The 17,862-nt window shown below is 39.9% G+C and overlaps 1 protein-coding gene across 1 annotated transcript in view; it reads left to right on the forward strand.

Moving 5' to 3' along the window:
- The first annotated feature begins 8,766 nt into the window (after positions 1-8,766).
- Positions 8,767-17,862, forward strand: part of ASIP (agouti signaling protein) — a 73,750-nt gene continuing 64,654 nt past the window's right edge. The window contains exon 1 of the mRNA XM_081097013.1: positions 8,767-8,899. Coding sequence (XP_080953139.1) covers positions 8,898-8,899 — 2 coding nt within the window. The 5' untranslated portion in view covers positions 8,767-8,897. The remainder of the gene's footprint in view (positions 8,900-17,862) is intronic.

The following is a 17,862-nucleotide window of genomic DNA, read 5'->3' on the forward strand; positions in this document are numbered from 1 at the left end:
CAGCCAGTTGATGTATCTCTTACATCAATGTTCCTCTCTCTTTCCCACTCCCTCCTTCCCTCCCTGTCACTCTCTCTGAAAAAGTAATGGAAAAAATGTCCTCTGGTGAGGACTAACCAAAAGGTTAAAAAAAGTAGGAGGCAGATTGGGTGGGCAGGGTGCATGAAGAGAAAGGGAAAGGTGATATGAGGCATAACTACTCATATTCAAAATGATGCACTCTGATCTTCTGAAGATTTTATCTGCTGAAGCCTTTAAATCAGAGTTGAAAAATTGGAGAAAATATATCCTAGTAGTCCTTTTCTTTTGTAAAAAACCATGTGCTCAGACTCTGGATGGACCCGTCTTAGATTCTGGGCATGGGATTTTCTCGGTAGGGGGAAACTGAATAAGGTGGTATATCGGAGGGCAAAATGTGAAGAGGGCACAAGAGCAGGTGTTACATATTTCAGAAATACAGAGAAGGTAATTAAAATAGCCAAAACTTCTGTGTTTTCCTCAAATCCCGATTTGAACCTCACTGTGTATAGTGGCAGTGAATTAAATGTAATCTAAATATGTTCATTGACATATTTCTTGGAAATTTAATTACCTCTGGAGAGATCTACAGTGAACATATTCAGTCATTTTGGAAGGCAGTAGTGATTTCTCCAGGGGTGTTATTTTAAAATCAAAACAAGCCTGGCCAGTGTGGCTCAGTGGTAGAGCATTGACCTATGAACCAGGGGGTCATGGTTCAATTCCCAATCAGCGCACTTGCCCATGTTGCAGGCTGGATCCCAGTAGGGGGTGTGTAAGATGCTCCCACAGCATTGATGTTTCTATCTCCTCCCTCTTCGGAATCAATGAAAACATTTTTTTAAAGTTTAAGAACAAGCAACTATCTATAATGAAGAACATCTCCATTTCAAACTATCACTTGAAATGAAAACAGAGTATTTCTCAGAGTGTGGTCTGAAGAACAATTGCATGTGGGAGTTGGGATGTTAGGGGTTAGGTACAGGTGAGGATGGAGGAGTTTGTTAACATTGTAGTTTCTTGGATCTCATGTCTCTGGGGTGGGACCTGAAATCTAAATACTTTACAGATGCCCTGGCCTATGTGCTCACTGGTTAGGGTCACAGGTTTGATTCTCAGTCAAGGGCACATACCTGGGTTACAGGTTTGATCCCCTACCCTGGTCGGGGCACATGCAGGGGGCAACCAATCAATGTGTCTCTCTCACATCGATGTTTCTCTCTGTCTTTCCCCCTCCCTTCCACTCTCTCTACAAAATCAATGGAAAAAAATATCCTCTGGTGAGGATTAACAACAACAACAACAAAAATCAATGAAAAATATACCCTTGGGTAAGGATTAACAACAAAAATAAATAAAGAAATACTTTACAGATGTTCCAGGTGGGTTTTTAAAAGTTTTTATTACAAAAAATATCAATGCTATACAAAAAATAGAGAAACTAGTGTCATGAATCTCACCGTACCCATCACACAGCTTTAACACCTCATGTTCTCTTCTGTATCTACTATAGCCTGTGCCACTGAATTATTATTAAATCAGTTCTATTATATATTATTATTTATCATATTGTTTCATCTGTAAATATTTTGGTATTTATCACTAAGTGATAAAAAACATAATCACAAACCATTATCATGCTAAATAAATTCTTCGTTACACAAAAGATCTGTCTACTTTAATCATTGAAAAATTATGAGGGTTTCAACAAAATGGACAACCTAGATGAAATGGATATATTCTTAGAAAAATACAAGCTCCCAAAACTCAACCAAGAAGAGTCAAAAAACCTGAATAGGTCAATAACTACTGAAGAAATTGAAACAGCAATCAAAAATCTTCCAGCAAACAAAAGCCCTGGTCCAGATGGCTTTTCAGGGAAGTTCTACCAAGCATTCAAAGAAGAACTAAAACCTATCCTCCTCAGACTATTCCAAAAAATTCAAGAAGAAGGCACACTTCCAGATTCTTTCTATGAAGCCAGCATTACCCTAATCCCAAAATCAGATAAAGATACCACAAAAAAAGAGAACTACAGGCCAATATCCTTGATGAACTTAGATGCTAAAATCCTCAACAAAATCCTAGCAAATCGGATTCAGCAATACATTAGAAATATCATACACCATGACCAAGTGGGATATATTCCAGGGATGCAAGGATGGTTCAATATCCGCAAATCAATGAATGTGGTACATCACATAAACAAACTGATAATCACATAATCATATCAATTGATGCAGAAAAAGCATTTGACAAAATCCAACACCCTTTCTTGATAAAAACTCTCAGCAAAGTGGGAATAGAGGGATCATACCTCAACATAATAAAAGCCCTATTTGACAAACCTACAGCCAACATCATACTCAATGGGCAAAAATTAAATCCATTTCCCCTAAGAACAGGAACAAGACAAGGATGCCCATTTTCACCACTCCTGTTCGACATAGTGCTAGAAGTACTAGCCATAGTGACTAGACAAGAAGAAAAAATAAAAGGCATCCAAATTGGAAAAGAAGAAGTAAAATGGTCCTTATTTGCAGATAACATGATATTATACATAGAAAGCCCCAAAGACTCCATCAAAAAACTACTAGACCTAATAAATGAATTTGGCAATGTAGCAGGATACAAAATTAACATCCAGAAATCTATGGCCTTTTTATACACCAATAATGAACTCACAGAAAGAGAAATGAAAAAAAACAATCCCATTTACCATTGCACACAAAAAATTAAGATACCTAGGAATAAACTTAACCAAGGACGTAAAAGATCTGTACTCAGAAAATTACAGGACATTGAAAAAAGAGATAGAGGAAGACATAAACAGATGGAAGAACATACCATCTTCATGGATTGGTAGAATCAACATCATTAAAATGTCCATACTACCTAAAGCAATCTATAGATTCAGTGCAATACCTATTAAAATACCAATGGCCTATTTCAAAGATCTAGAACAAACTCTCCAAAAGTTCATCTGGAGTAAAAAAAGACCTCAAGTAGGCACAGCTATCCTGAGAAAGAAGAACAAAGTTGGAGGGGTCACAATACCAGATGTCAAACTATATTACCAAGCCACGGTTCTCAAAACTGCCTGGTACTGGCACAAGAACAGACATATAGATCAATGGAACAGAATAGGGGACCCAGAAATTGACTCAAGCCATTATACTCAATTAATATTCGACAGAGGAGGCAAGGTCATAGAATGCCTCTTTAATAAATGGTGCTGGGAAATTTGGTCAGATACTTGCAAAAAAAATGAAACTAGATCACCAACTTACACCATATACAAAAACAAACTCAAAATGGCTAAAGGACTTGAATATAAGACGGGAAACCAAGACACAGCGGACTCTTATAGCCAGTTAGCCTGGAGGTCAAATCACCCCCGGTATTGCCGACAACAATCAAGGCTTAACTACAACATGACTGTGCACAAAGACCACTAAGGGGTGCACCAAGAAAGCATAAAAAATGCGGAGACAAAGAAACAGGACAAAACTGTCAATGGAGGATATTGAGTTCAGAACCACACTTTTAAGGTCTCTTAAGAACTGTCTAGAAGCCACCGATAAATGTAGTGAGATCCTCAAGAAATCTAATGAGACCCTCGATGTTACGATAAAGAACCAACTAGAAATTAAGCATACACGGACTGAAATAACGAATACTATACAGACTCCCAACAGCAGACCAGAGGAGCGCAAGAATCAAGGCAAAGATTTGAAATGCGAAGAAGCAAAAAACACCCAACCAGAAAAGCAAAATGAAAAAAGAATCCGAAAATACGAAGATAGTATAAGGAGCCTCTGGGACAGCTTCAAGCGTACCAACATCAGAATTATAGGGGTGCCAGAAGATGAGAGAGACCAAGATATTGAAAACCTATTTGAAGAAATAATGACAGAAAACTTCCCCCACCTGGTGAAAGAAATAGACTTAGAGGTCCAGGAAGTGCAGAGAACCCCAAACAAAAGGAATCCAAAGAGGACCACACCAAGACACATCATAATTAAAATGCCAAGAGCAAAAGACAAAGAGAGAATCTTAAAAGCAGCAAGAGAAAGAAACTCAGTTACCTACAAGGGAATACCCATATGACTGTCAGCTGATTTCTCAACAGAAACTATGCAGGCCAGAAGGAAATGGCAAGAAATATTCAAAGTGATGAATAGCAAGAACCTACAACCAAGATTACTTTATCCAGCAAAGCTATCATTCAGAATTGAAGGTCAGATAAAGAGCTTCACAGATAAGGAAAAGCTAAAGGAGTTCATCACCACCAAACCAGGATTATATGAAATGCTGAAAGGTATCCTTTAAGAAGAGGAAGAGGAAGAAAAAGGTAAAGATACAAATTATGAACAACAAACATGCATCTATCAACAAGTGAATCTAAGAATCAAGTGAATAAATAATCTGGTGATCATAATAGAATCAGGGACATAGAAAGGGAATGGACTGACTATTCTTGGGGGGGAAGGGGTGTGGGAGATGCGGGAAGAGACTGGACAAATATCGTGCACCTATGGATGAGGACAGTGGGTGGGGAGTGAGGGCGGAGGGCGGGGTGGGAACTCGGAGGAGGGGAGTTATGGGGGGAAAAAAGAGGAACAAATGTAATAATCTGAACAATAAAGATTTAATTAAAAAAAAAAAAGATGGGAAACCATAAAAATCCTACAAGACTCCATAGGCAGCAAAATTGCAGACATATGTCATAGCAATATCTTTACAGACACAGATCCTAGGGCAAGAGAGACTAAGGAGAAAATAAACAAATAGGATTACATCAAAATAAAAAGCTTCTGCACAGCAAAAGAAACCAACAAAGCAACAAGAAAGCCCACTGCATGGGAGAACATATTTCCCAATGTTGTCTCCGATAAGGGTTTAATCTCCAACATTTAGAGGGAACTCATACAACTCAACAAAAGGAAAATAAACAATCCAATCAAAAAATGGGCAAAGGACCTAAATAGAACCTTTTGAAAGAGGACACTCAGAAAGCCAAGAGACACATGAAGACATGCTCAAAGTCACTAATCATCTGAGAGATGCAAATCAAAATGACAATGAGGTACCACCTCACAGCTGTCAGAATGGCTATCATCAACAAATGACAAGTGCTGGAGAGGATGCAGAGAAAAAGGAGCCCTTCTTCACTGCTGGTGGGAAAGTAGACTGGTGCAGCCATTGTGGAAAACAGTATGGTGTTTCCTCAAAAATTTAAAAATGGAACTGCCATTTGACCCAGTAATACCACTTCTAGGAATATATCCCAAGAAAACAGAAACACCAATCAGAAAGGATATATGCACCCCTATGTTCATAGCAGCACAACTTACAATAGCCAAGATTTGGAAACAGCCTAAATGCCCCTCAACAGATGAGTGGATTAGAAAACTGGTATGTCTACACAATGGAATATTACGCTGCTATAAAAAAGAAGGAATTCTTACCATTTGCAGCAGCATGGATGTAACTGGAGAGCATTATGCTAAGTGAAATAGGCCAGGAAGTGAAAGAAAAACACCACATGATCTCACTCATTTATGGATAATAAAGAACATTATAACTTGATGAACAAAAAGATAGATACAGAGGCAGAGAAGCAAACAGACTGTCAAATTACAGTGGGAGGGCTGGGGAGTGTTGGTGGGGGAGGTAAGAGATCAACCAAAGGACTTGTATGCATGCATATAAGTATAATCAATGGACACAAGACACTGGGGGGGTGGGGTGAGGGCAGGTGGGTAGGGGAGGCCAAGGGAAGGTCAGTTGCGGGGGGTAGGAGACATATGTACTACTATCTGTAATACTTTAAACTATAAAATAATAAAATAAATAAATTAAGTAAATAAAATAGAAAAAATAAAATAAAATAAAAAAAGAAAGATTATGAGGTTATGCCCCCATTTCCATGTAAGCCTCCAAGGTTGCATGTGTCTCACTGATATATAATTTCCCCAAAGGTTCAAGATTGTGTTTACACAAAGGCAGATAGGTGATTAGAATCATAAGTCAGTATTGAATTTTGTTTAATTTTTTTTGGATACATGTTGACATGGTTATATATACAGTTTTGAGTTATATTAATAAAGTTTCTAAGGTTGAACCATTCGTGTGATAAAATCCTAGATTATAAAATTGAATTTGATTTGTTAAATTTATTTGGGATTTTTGTGATTATATTCATGGATGAGCTTGACCTGTAAATTTTTTTCTTCTCTTACTGTCCTTGTTGGATTTTAGCTTAAAGGGTATGTTAGTCTCATAAACTTGCATGATTTATCAACATTTAAACAGCTTTTTTTCACCATTGGTTTTTTAACTTACCTATGTCCTTTCTGTTTGAGTATATTCCTTAATAGTTCTTTCAGCAAGAGTGTTCTGGTGGTAAGTCTCTCTAGGTGTTTAAATAAATTTATTCTGCTTTTACTCCTAAATTATAGTTTAGGTATAGACTTATGTTGAAAATGGGATTTTAGAGAAAGGCTTTGATTCAATCAATTTAATTTAAGACTGTAAGTTAAAACTGATCAAAGATTTTGGGTGTTTTCAGAAACTCACACCAAATTGATGAGATCTTAGGTCAAAGAATAGGGAAATATAAAACTCTCTGATAAGGACAAGAATTAAAATTTTATTTAAGACCATTTAAAAAAATCTCATATATTTACAGCTTCTTAAATAAAGCTCCAAGGCAGGTTCAGAAAACTTTAATTGAAATTTTTTCCTAGTTTGCAGACAGTGTGCCTTAAGGAATAATGTAGGTTGAAATGAATCTCATTGTCTTGCTTTAACAGTTCTTGCACCATTATTTTGGTCTCCCCCCCCCCCCCCCCCCCCGCCCCGTGTTCTTTTGTTTATGAATCTTTCACAAACCAGTTCGGGTCAATTATCTTCTATGCAATTAAAGCCAAATAGTTTGTGCTCTTTAATGCAGCTGTTTCTCCTTAATCTTGGGCATTTTAAAAAAATATATTTTATTGATTTTTTACAGAGAGGAAGGGAGAGGGATAAAGAGTTAGAAACATCAATCAGCTGCCTCCTGCACACCCCCCACTGGGGATGTGCCTGCAACCAAGGTACATGCCCTTGACCGGAAGCGAACCTGGAACCCTTCAGTCCACAGGCCAACTCTCTATCCACTGAGCCAAATCGGTTAGGGCAATCTTGGGCATTTTTTATGACACTGTTTTCCCTCCTAACTAAAGCTCTCTCATTCTGTGATGGGGGTTTCTGCAAATTAACATTCCCAGTAAACTTTTTGTAGGGTTCAAACTTTTCTGAATCGTATCTTCTCCCCTATCTTGGCAGTTGAAGTGCTCCCTCAGGTTTAATAAAGTGTTATTTTTGTATTCATTTTTTATTTTACCCATGAACATTCAGCAGAAGAAACAGGTAAGGTATAGCTAGGAAGTTGTATCCAGAAAATAAAAATGTAACATTTAAGATGATGACAAAACATTCCCCTTCAAAAATTACTTTCACTTATTGTCATCTACGCTTCAAATTCCCACATTTTCACAATCAATTCACATTTATTGAAATCTTCCAAGGTGCATTGCAATGGAGATTCAAAGAGGTATAAGAGGGGAGGGGGGCCAAAACCGGTTTGGCTCAGTGGATGGAGCGTCGGCCTGCGGACTGAAAGGTCCCAGGTTCGATTCCGGTCAAGGGCATGTACCTGGGTTGCGGGCACATCCCCAGTAGGAGATGTGCAGGAGGCAGCTGATCTATGTTTCTCTCTCATCGATGTTTCTAACTCTCTATCTCTCTCCCTTCCTCTCTGTAAAAAATCAATAAAATATATTTAAAAAAAAGGGGGGGGGGTGGGCTAGAAGAGGTCAATGGGGGGAAAGGGGGATATATGTAATGCTTTCAACAATAAAGTATTACAATCTTTTTTTAAGATTTAATTTTTAAAAAGCAAAAAACAAACGTATAAGACCTGCTTCCTGCCTTCTTTAAATTTTTAAACTTTTAGTCTCAGGACCTCTATATACTCTGCAAAATTTGAAGATCCCAAAGAGCTTTTGTTTATGTGAGTTTTATCTAGTAATATTTACCATATTAGAAGTTGAGAATGGGAAACTGTTTAAATATTTATTTATTTAAAAATAACAATAATATGCCTCTGACAACATAAATACCGTAGTGTTATGAAAACTATACTTTAAAAACCGAAAGTTGTGAAAAATGGCCAAAATCAGGATGACCACATTTTTTCAGATTTTTAAAACCTGTGTCTCTTTCAGTATGCTGAATATCTGTAATAATCTGAACAATAAAGATTTAATGAAAAAAAGAAAAAAATGGTGCATGTAAGGTGTGTAAGGGAAATGAATGCAACACAAGTATAGTGATCAGTCATTAGTTGTAGTAATCAGTCAATAATTATGTATAACAGGATATTTTAAAAATTAAGTTACTAAAGTTTTTTAAAACGTTTCTTACATACTGTTATATTGGCTGGGCTAAAAATTTTTCATTGTGGGCCGCATGTAGCCCGCAGGCTGCGAGTTTGACATGCTCTATACCTTAGCTTATGCTATTTCCTTGCCTGGAATACTCTCCCTCTCCCCCTGATGAACTTTTTACTTATCTTCAAGGCCAAAATTAAATGTCATCTCCTCTGTAGTTTCCCCTGTCATGTTCCTCTTATTGAAATTTACCATCACTCATAGTCCTTGTCCCCTTGTTACCTAGCTGTTTTTTATGTCTCCTCAATAGATGGTGAACTCACTGAATGGCTTGAGAACTCAGGAGAAAGCAACTCCTAACTTTACTTCCTCTCCCCATCCTCTTCAACCTCTGACTTTATTCAACTGTGTCTCTGCAGCTCTTAACATAATGCTGGGCACATGTAAGTACATAACAAAGGTTTGTTGAATATGATGAAAGCTGGAAGGTATCAAACAAAATATGTTGGTTTCTTTCTTTTTTTTTTTAATTTTCACTTATTTCCACTTCACAGAAGATTTTGGTTACTGGTCTCAATTTCCTCTCCTGGTTATTTCTTTTCTTTCTGGCCTTATGCAGCCCATTCCAATTTTACCTAGCTTTCTTTGGCTAGTTTTCCCAACACTCCACTCATATATCCCCTCATTCAGCATTTATTTATTGAACCCTCACTGTTCTACTGGCACTATTTTAGGCATAGAAGGTATAACAGTGAACAAGATAGATGGGATATTTTTATGGAAATTACATTATGGTTGGATAATTAGACCAAAACAAGTAAGCAAACAAAATAGTTTCAAGTAATAATAAATTCTCAGAAGAGAATAAAGTGATATGATAGGGAGTGAGGTGGGAATCACATAAAAGAGTTTGTCAGGAAATCCTTTCTAAGGAGGAGACATTTGAAATCTGGAAAATGAGAAAGAGATGGCCATATGGGGATCTGCTAAAAAAAAAAAAAAAATCAAGTGGAAAAGTCAGCACATGCACAGGCCCAGAGACAAAAACAAATGACTAAATATTATAAAGCTTTATATAAGTAAATAAAATGATTAAGGTTCTTCTTAGTCTATCACCATCTCTTCTCCCCTTTCCTAGAAAAGTAGCATTGATTCCTTCTGAGAAGTGACTGACTTCCTCTAGCCTTCACCTTGCCTACCACTCAAATCGCAGAATTTTCTTCCAGTGAATCTCACTGAAGTTTACCTGGCTACAGTCATCTTGGTGACTAAAACACCAATCTCTGGGATTAGAAGCTTTGTGTAGTCCCTTATGTCAGACAGTACTTCCTTCCCCCATCTTTTTCAGAAGGACTAGATCAGTGATGGCGAACCTATGAGACGCATGTCACCTCTGAACTCATTTTTTTGGTTGATTTTTCTTTGTTAAATGGCATTTAAATATATAAAATAAATATCAAAAATATAAGTCTTTGTTTTACTATGGTTGCAAATATCAAAAAATTTCTATATGTGACACAGCACCAGAGTTAAGTTAGGGTTTTTCAAAATGCTGACACGCCGAGCTCAAAAGGTTCACCATCACTGGACTAGATCCTAGTCTCCCATCTCCAGAGAAGGGTCCTCTCACAGGGAGACACAGATGGAAATCCAGGGATAGAATGGAGGGGAAAGCCAATTCTTTGGACAGGTGTCAACCTGGAGTCCGCCTCTATAAATCCCAGGAGTGTCTTCCCACCTTACAGTCATTCTTATTACCCTTCTTCTACTGAGTGTTGCTTTCCACTGAGCATTGCTCTCCATGGGGCTACAATGTCCAGCTGGTGAGAGTTCAGAAAAGCTGGCTTCCTCTCTTAGATGCCAGAACAGCTGCTTAAAGAGGCTGGAGGGAAGAAAAAACGTCCTAGCGGGTTGGCTCAGTGGATAGAGCTTCATCCTGCGAACTGAATGGTCCTAGGCTTACTTCCGTTTAAGGGCACATGCCTGGGTTGCAGGCTCGATCCCCAGTAGGGGGCGTGCAAGAGACAGCCGATCAATGATTCTCATCATTGATCTTTCTATCTCTCTCTTCCTATCCTTTCCTCTCTGAAATCAATAAAAATATGTTTAAATGAAAAAAAAGAGGCTGGAGGACTTCCTGCCACTGGAGACATGAGAAGCCCTCAGTAAGCCAGGAACTAGAATCAAAATCATATGGTTTGCTTTGTAGAAAAGATCACAGGGCCTGAAAAGTTAGAGGAAGGAAGGCCAACTAGGGGACAAGCTTTTTAGATTATGGGGGTTGTGCTTCCCCAATCATGGCAGCCCTATATTCACAGTACAGCCCTCCTGCCTAAAGAGTTGTCTGTCCTTAGACTGCTGGCCCACTTGGACTCCCCTCTGGCTCAGACTGGTGAAGTTCAACAATAAAGCCTGGAAGAATGAGATTACCTACTCCCTGAGATATCAGGGTCCCTTTAAGGGCCTCCTGACCAGATGCCCCCCAAATGAAAACTGTTCCTATTTACTCTTTTCTCTAAGGCAGTGGTTGGCAAACTGCGGCTCGCGAGCCACACACGGCTCTTTGGCCCCTTGAGTGTGGCTCTTCCACAAAATACCACATGCGGACGGTCATGTACAGTGCGATTGAAACTTTGTGGCCCATGCGCAGAAGTCAGTTTTCGGAAAGGAGATGGAGGAAACAAGCATACAAGACGAGTGTGGATGGGAGAGTTGGAAGGGGTCGACCTCAGCGAACGTACCTCAATCAGATTGAGGACGTTTTTAGCAAAGGCCAGCTTAGGAGTACCCTAATTAAGTTAATAACAATGTACCTACCTATATAGTTTAAGTTTAAAAATTTTGGCTCTCAAAAGAAATTCCAATCTTTGTACTGTTGATATTTGGCTCTGTTGACTAATGAGTTTGCTAACCACTGCTCTAAGGAACTGACAAACCCCACATCTTAGAAATACTGAGCAAGCCGCCCTTTATATACTTGTTTACTCTGGATCTAAATAGATGCAGGTTCTCTAAGAAGGAGTTTTTTATTTTTTCCAAGTTGCTTCTGAGGTAGAATCGCCACAAGCATTAAAAAGAAATGCATACTGATGACCCCTTTTACATGTACCCAGTGTGGCAAGCCTGGACTTGGATCTGCTTGGGGACTTCAAATGCTGGGGCTTGTGTTAGTTCCAGTGGGTTCCTGTCCTTACCAATACGTGAGTAGGTATTGTTTATGGACAAGTTGAGGAGGAGATGCTGCATGCTCGCCACTGGGATAGCCACCTGAGAAAAGGTGGATTCCTTTTCTCACCGTCTACTACTGCCTCCCTGCCCTCCAACCCCAATCCACCACTTCAGTGGCACCATGTGAAAGGCAGCATTTGGGGGGAAAGATCTATGTCCAAATGTCCCCATGTCCACGCAGAAGAGTTTGGAGCAGATGCTTTAGCTTTACAGTTCAGGCAAACCCATAAATGGGAGAGACATTCCAGGCAGCCCTGGGGAGAGCCTCCATGCCTCAGAGTTGAGAGCCTGCTCCATAAACCTCTCCCTTGAACTGTACGCTCAGGGCAGGTACAATATTCTGCAATATTCTGAGTCATTAAAGAAAAAAGGCAAAAGCAAAAAATAAGACAAATATAGGTTTTCCTAGCGTTCTTCTTCACTTATTTCTTGCCTGGGAAGGAAAACAACACCTCTGGTAAAGAGGATGATTATCCTTCTAGGCCAGCCGTGGGCAAACTACTGCCGGTTTGAAATGAATAAAACTAAAAAAAAAAAAAGACCATACCCTTTTATGTAATGATGTTTACTTTGAATTTATATTAGTTCACACAAACACTCTATCCATGCTTTTGTTCCGGCCCTCCGGTCCAGTTTAAGAACCCATTGTGGCCCTCGAGTCAAAAAGTTTGCCCACCCCTGGTCTAGGCTGTTGTTGCAAGTGAATGTTTAAACGGTTGTGGATGATCAATGATTTGAGGGTGGGACTTTATGTTAAGCTTCCCAAAGTTGTATGACCACCCTCCCTGCTTCCCAGACCTGCTAACTTGCTCCACTATATGCTAAGATCAGAGCATGGAGCAAGCTCCTGAAGCCCTTGACTCCAAACAAGTTCCTCACAGCCATCAAAGATATAGCCCTGGTTCTAGAAGCTTCAACCATGCCCTCACAGGAGATTTAGAAAAGCTGGAGCCTTGCCGAAACCGGTTTGGCTCAGTGGATAGAGCGCCGGCCTGCGGACTGAGGGGTCCCGGGTTCGATTCCGGTCAAGGGCATGTACCTGGGTTGCGGGCATATCCCCAGTAGGAGATGTGCAGGAGGCAGCTGATCGGTGTTTCTCTCTCATCGATGTTTCTAACTCTCTATCTCTCTCCCTTCCTCTCTGTAAAAAATTAATAAAATATATTTAAAAAAAAAAAAAGAAAAGCTGGAGCCAAACCTTTGCTCATCCCCTGATGTTATTTCTCATTGTCCTTTAAGAACTACTCACAGAATCCAAGGGATTGGCTATTTGGGTAAGTTCAGTGGGGGACTTGCCACTTATACTTCAGCCACAGAAACAGGGTTAAATCATATTTCAGACAAGCTTGTCAGAATGTATTAGACTCTGCTAGATTGGCCAGATTGTTTTGAAGTTTTTGACCAAAATAAGTTATATTTTTATATGTCTCATATGTTTTTGTATAAGCTCCATCTTATTTAAGCTTTATAATAATACTATGCTTTGAAAGGTAAAGTATGAGAATCATTATTATATAGGTGAGAAAAGCAATTGCATGACTTCCTTGAACTTATCTAGCTCTGTTGTTACCAGAATCAGGACTAGGATATTAATGACCTCACTTCCAGTTAATTGCTTTTTCCACCATTCCACCTTAAGAACTAGCATCCTACAAAAAGTTGCAGTAAAACAGGGAAACTTGACAATAATAGAACCCCTTCCTTGGGCTCTCATTATAATTGTGAAGTCTTCCTCTCTCAAAGCAGAGCCCTCCTTTAGCACAATGTGCTCCCCCAGATTCATACACACTTCATGTGCATGGGGCCCCACTAAGCACTTTATATACCACTAGAGGCCTGTTGCACAAAGATTTGCACAATAGGCCTTCCTTCCCCTGCCAGCACCAGTTTCCCTCTGGCACCCAGGATCCAGGCCTTTGGTCCGGCGACAGCGGAGAAGCCAAGCCTCTTCAGTCTTCAGTCGTCTTCAGTCTTCCCTTAGGCCGGAGCCTTCAGTCTTCGCTCCGCGCCTATGTATGCAAATTAACCCACCATCTTTATTGAGGTAATTTGCATAATCATCCTGATTGGCTGGTGGGTGTAGTGGAGTGATGACCAATTTACATATTTCTCTTTTATTAGTGTAGATTATCTCAATTCATTCTCCAGTATCTCCATTGAGGATATTACTTACCCACATTACTTACAAAGAAGCTGAAGCTCAGCCCGGCTGGCGTGGCTCAGTGTTTGAGTGTTGACCTATGAACCAGGAGGTCACAGTTCCATTCCTGGTCAGGGCACATGCTCCAGTGTGGGTCATGCAGGAGGCAGCCAATCAATGATTCTCTCTCATCATTGATGTTTCTATCTCTCCCTCTCCCTTCCTCTCTGAAATCAATTATATATATATATATATATATATATATATATATATATATATATATGAACCATATGTATAACTGAACCTCAGTGAAGGCAGATAAATTAGCTTAAAATCCCAGAGCTTGTCCTAACTGGTTTGGCTCAGTGGATAGAGCATCAGCCTGTGGACTGCTGAACAGTTGTGGGTTCAATTCCAATCAAGGGCATATGCATGGGCTGCGGGCTCGATCCCCAATAGGGGGCATACAGGAGGTAGCCAATCAATGATTCTCTCTCATCATTGATGTTTCTATCTCTCCCTCTCCCTTCCTCTCTGAAATCAATGAAAATATATTTAAAAAAATAAAAATAAATCCCAGAGCTTGTTGTTGGAGCTGAAACCAGGTCTTCTGATACTCTGGTCCTTTTTCTGCTATACCCTAGGGATCCAGAAACATTAGCCATAAAAGGAATCAAACATAGATCTTCTCCTAATGAGGAAAGTGTATCCATGGAGGCAGATTCTAAGGCTAGGACAATACAATATGCAAAACAATAGAGAGCCCCAATTTCTCCAGAAGGACCATGCCCTTCCCACTGGGTATCGACACAGAAACACATGAGTGTACTTACGTGGCATGTACTGCCTCACCTGCCCCTGCCAGGGATTTCATCACAGCTACAGCATCTTGACAACCTATTTAAACCAACTTGCAGTAACTGATAGCAAAGTATCATTCTCTGACAGGTTGAGTCATTGAGCCTCCACAGACTTTGGAAAGGGAACCATTAGTCAAAACATTCAAGAACCAGAGTGTCCCAGAGAGGTATGTAATAATTCCATCCAGATGTTGGGATTGGGTTTTTTTCTTTCTTTCATTTTTTTCAATCGCATTCAAAGAGTGAACAAGTTGTTTTCATCTGATCAATCAAGTAAGATGAAAAGAACTTTGCTTCCTTTATTCTCGGTCTGGTCTCCATCAAAGGATCAAGAGGGCTAACAGCATCTGGGCCATTCAGGAAGGTAACTGAATTATCACAGGATACTTTACACATATGACTGAATTATCTGAATTTGTAAATGGTGTTGTAAGTACATCAGCAAAATCCAATTAGACGCTTCCAAGTTCATTTTAATTACAGCTTCCACACTGTTTACCTGCAGTGTAGGCAACCCATCTGTTTTGAAATCCAAGAAACTATGGCTGTGCAAATTGGTCCAACAAACAGCTTAATGTGCACGTTGCTCTGATAGAGAGGAAAAGGCCAATCTAACCATAAGTACATTTTATCTCATAGCATCTGAGCAGCCTGGATGGCCGGGAAGCTTTGTTGTGTTATACGGCTATCAAATAGGTCATTCGATAACTCATAAAACTCCTCTCCAGCAGCACAGGCTTTCCTGAGGTTAACTTGCGGTGGAGCTAGGATGAAGAAAAGCAGATCTTCTTAAACTGCAGCTGCAATAGACAGTCCCCTTCCTTACTCCACACCTGAGCTCCTGACTTTCCTCCCTTCAAAAAGATGTGCTTTGCAAGGTCCACTTTTTCATCTGGCCTGATGAGTCTCAAGATTTTTGCTCCTTAAATTACTTGAGCAGAACAAAAGATTCTTCTCTATTTACACCTACTTGCTAGATCAAATAAACAAGCCAGCAAACAAACAAAAAGCCCACTTTTTTATTTTTTTATTTTTTTTCCATCATTTATCCCCTCTATGTCCTTTTCCACCTCCACTCATCCTCTCCACCCCTGCAATCACCACACTATTGTCCATGTCCATGAGTTCTCTCTCTCTCTCTCTCTCTCTCTCTCTCTCTCTCTCTCTCTCTCTCTCTTTCTCTCTTTGCTTAATCCCTTTCCCTATCCTCTCCCTCCCTTCCCCAGCCCCCACCCCCGGAGCTGTCTGCGTGCTCTCTCAGAGTCTGTCTCTATTTTGCTTGGTAGTTCAGTTCATTAATTCCACATATGAGTGAAATCATATGGCACTTGTCTTTATTTTTCAATTACAGTTGACAAAAAAACAACAAAAAACAACCCATACTTTTGAAGTGTTTTTTGCTGAATCCCTGTAACTTCTCTTAAACATGTTTCTTTGGTACTTTTACATTTTGATTGAAATTTGCAGTGGAAAATATGTTTCGGGAGGAGGGGGGGCAGAATCACCCAACACACTTCTGTGTCTTGCATTTTGACTCAGCCCACAGAACAATTGGGAGAATCTTTGCAGACCCACTAGAGATCTCCGGATTCCATGGAGAACCATTGATCTAAAAACATCTTGATTTCAGAATCCTTCTTCTGATCCGGAATTATGTTATCGACCACAGAGAGCGGCTACTTACAATTCATGGGAGAGGGCCCTGTATAGTGAGAGGTGAGCCCAGTGTGGGGAGAAGAAATCTCTTTCTCTTTCTCTTTCTCGGCGGGTGTTTTGATACAGTATGATATTTATGCTTAGTATGCTATCTATTGGCTCAATTTCTTCTCCTTCACCGTCTCTTCTTCATCCTTCTTCTTCCTCTCTCCTCCTCATCTTCTATTTTTTGTTTATTTGCTTCTTCTGTTGTAAAAGTCTACCCAAGCCCTCAGTGCTTAGATGATTTTTGCCTGGTACATTCTGCTGATTGGAATTTCAGAATCACAGTTTCTTATTCGCGTGCAGAATTTTCCTAAATATTTAACCACCTAAATTATAGTAAAAGCAGCTGGCCCCTGCCCATGCCTTGTAGAGAAGGCTGCAGGTCTGTACCCTTCACTGTACCAGAATGCAGAGCTCTGTTGAGATACGTGGAGGAAAGAAGAACCTTTATATGGAGGGAGCGGCCATGTTACAATGAGCGGACAACAAGGGACGATATGAAGAGCAAGTTTAGGGACTAATGCAACTATATCCTGGAAGCATGAAGTTATAGATCTCCCAGCTGAGCCTCTGAGAATGAGATAGTTGATGTGGTCAAACTGCTGTGAAATTTTTAAAAAACTGACTCGCATTGAAGGAAGGGAGTGGATCTGTGTCTCCTCTGCTACTAGTAAAACAACATGGATCTCATTAAGGATCGGGGCACTAACACTTGTAGCTTCTTTTTGGGCACAGCCCTCAGCAGGAAGGCCCTATGCAATGGTAATTACCGGGAATGGGGGAGGGAGCCATTATAGGCTTTTGATTTGGTCACTTAAACATCCTGTCAGACAGATGTAGAAAGGAGACCGACCCTTACCTCAAAAGAAGTAAATTGTAGGTTGAAGTATTTAGTTTCGGTCCCTGTCAGGTTGAGGCTTTGAAAAACAGACCTGTGGGTCTCAGAAACCAAATGCCAGATTGCCTTGCTTTGGAGCTCTGCAAATTCAAGGACATAAGGAAATGTATAACCCAAATTGAGACCGTTAGTTTTTTTTTTCTTAGGGTGTTTTTAAGAAGACTCAGCTTGAAACAAAGTACTAGATTCAAAACATTGTAAACCACAATTTGAATCTTGTTTAAAAGATGAAAGGGCTCTGGCAGGTTTGGCTCAGTGGATAGAGCGTTGGCCCAAGGACTGAAGGGTTCCGGGTTCGATTCCCAGTCAAAAGCATATACCTTGGTTGCAGGCTTAACCCAGAGACAACCAATCAATATGTCTCTCACATCGATGCTTTTCTCTCCCCCTCCACTCTCTCTAAAAATTAATGGAAAAATACCCTCGGGTGAGGATTAACAAAACAAAACAAAAAGATGGAGGGATGAAAAGTGTGACTCTACTCACTTCTTTAGAAACAGTCATTACAGACAGGATTCTAGGCATTATGTGTTTCCTTCTTCCTTGGTTCGGTCTGCTCTCAAGGGCCAGCAGGCCTCT

The sequence above is a fragment of the Myotis nattereri genome (assembly GCF_964212035.1).
Source record: "Myotis nattereri genome assembly, chromosome: 8".
NCBI classification, from domain to species: domain Eukaryota; kingdom Metazoa; phylum Chordata; class Mammalia; order Chiroptera; family Vespertilionidae; genus Myotis; species Myotis nattereri.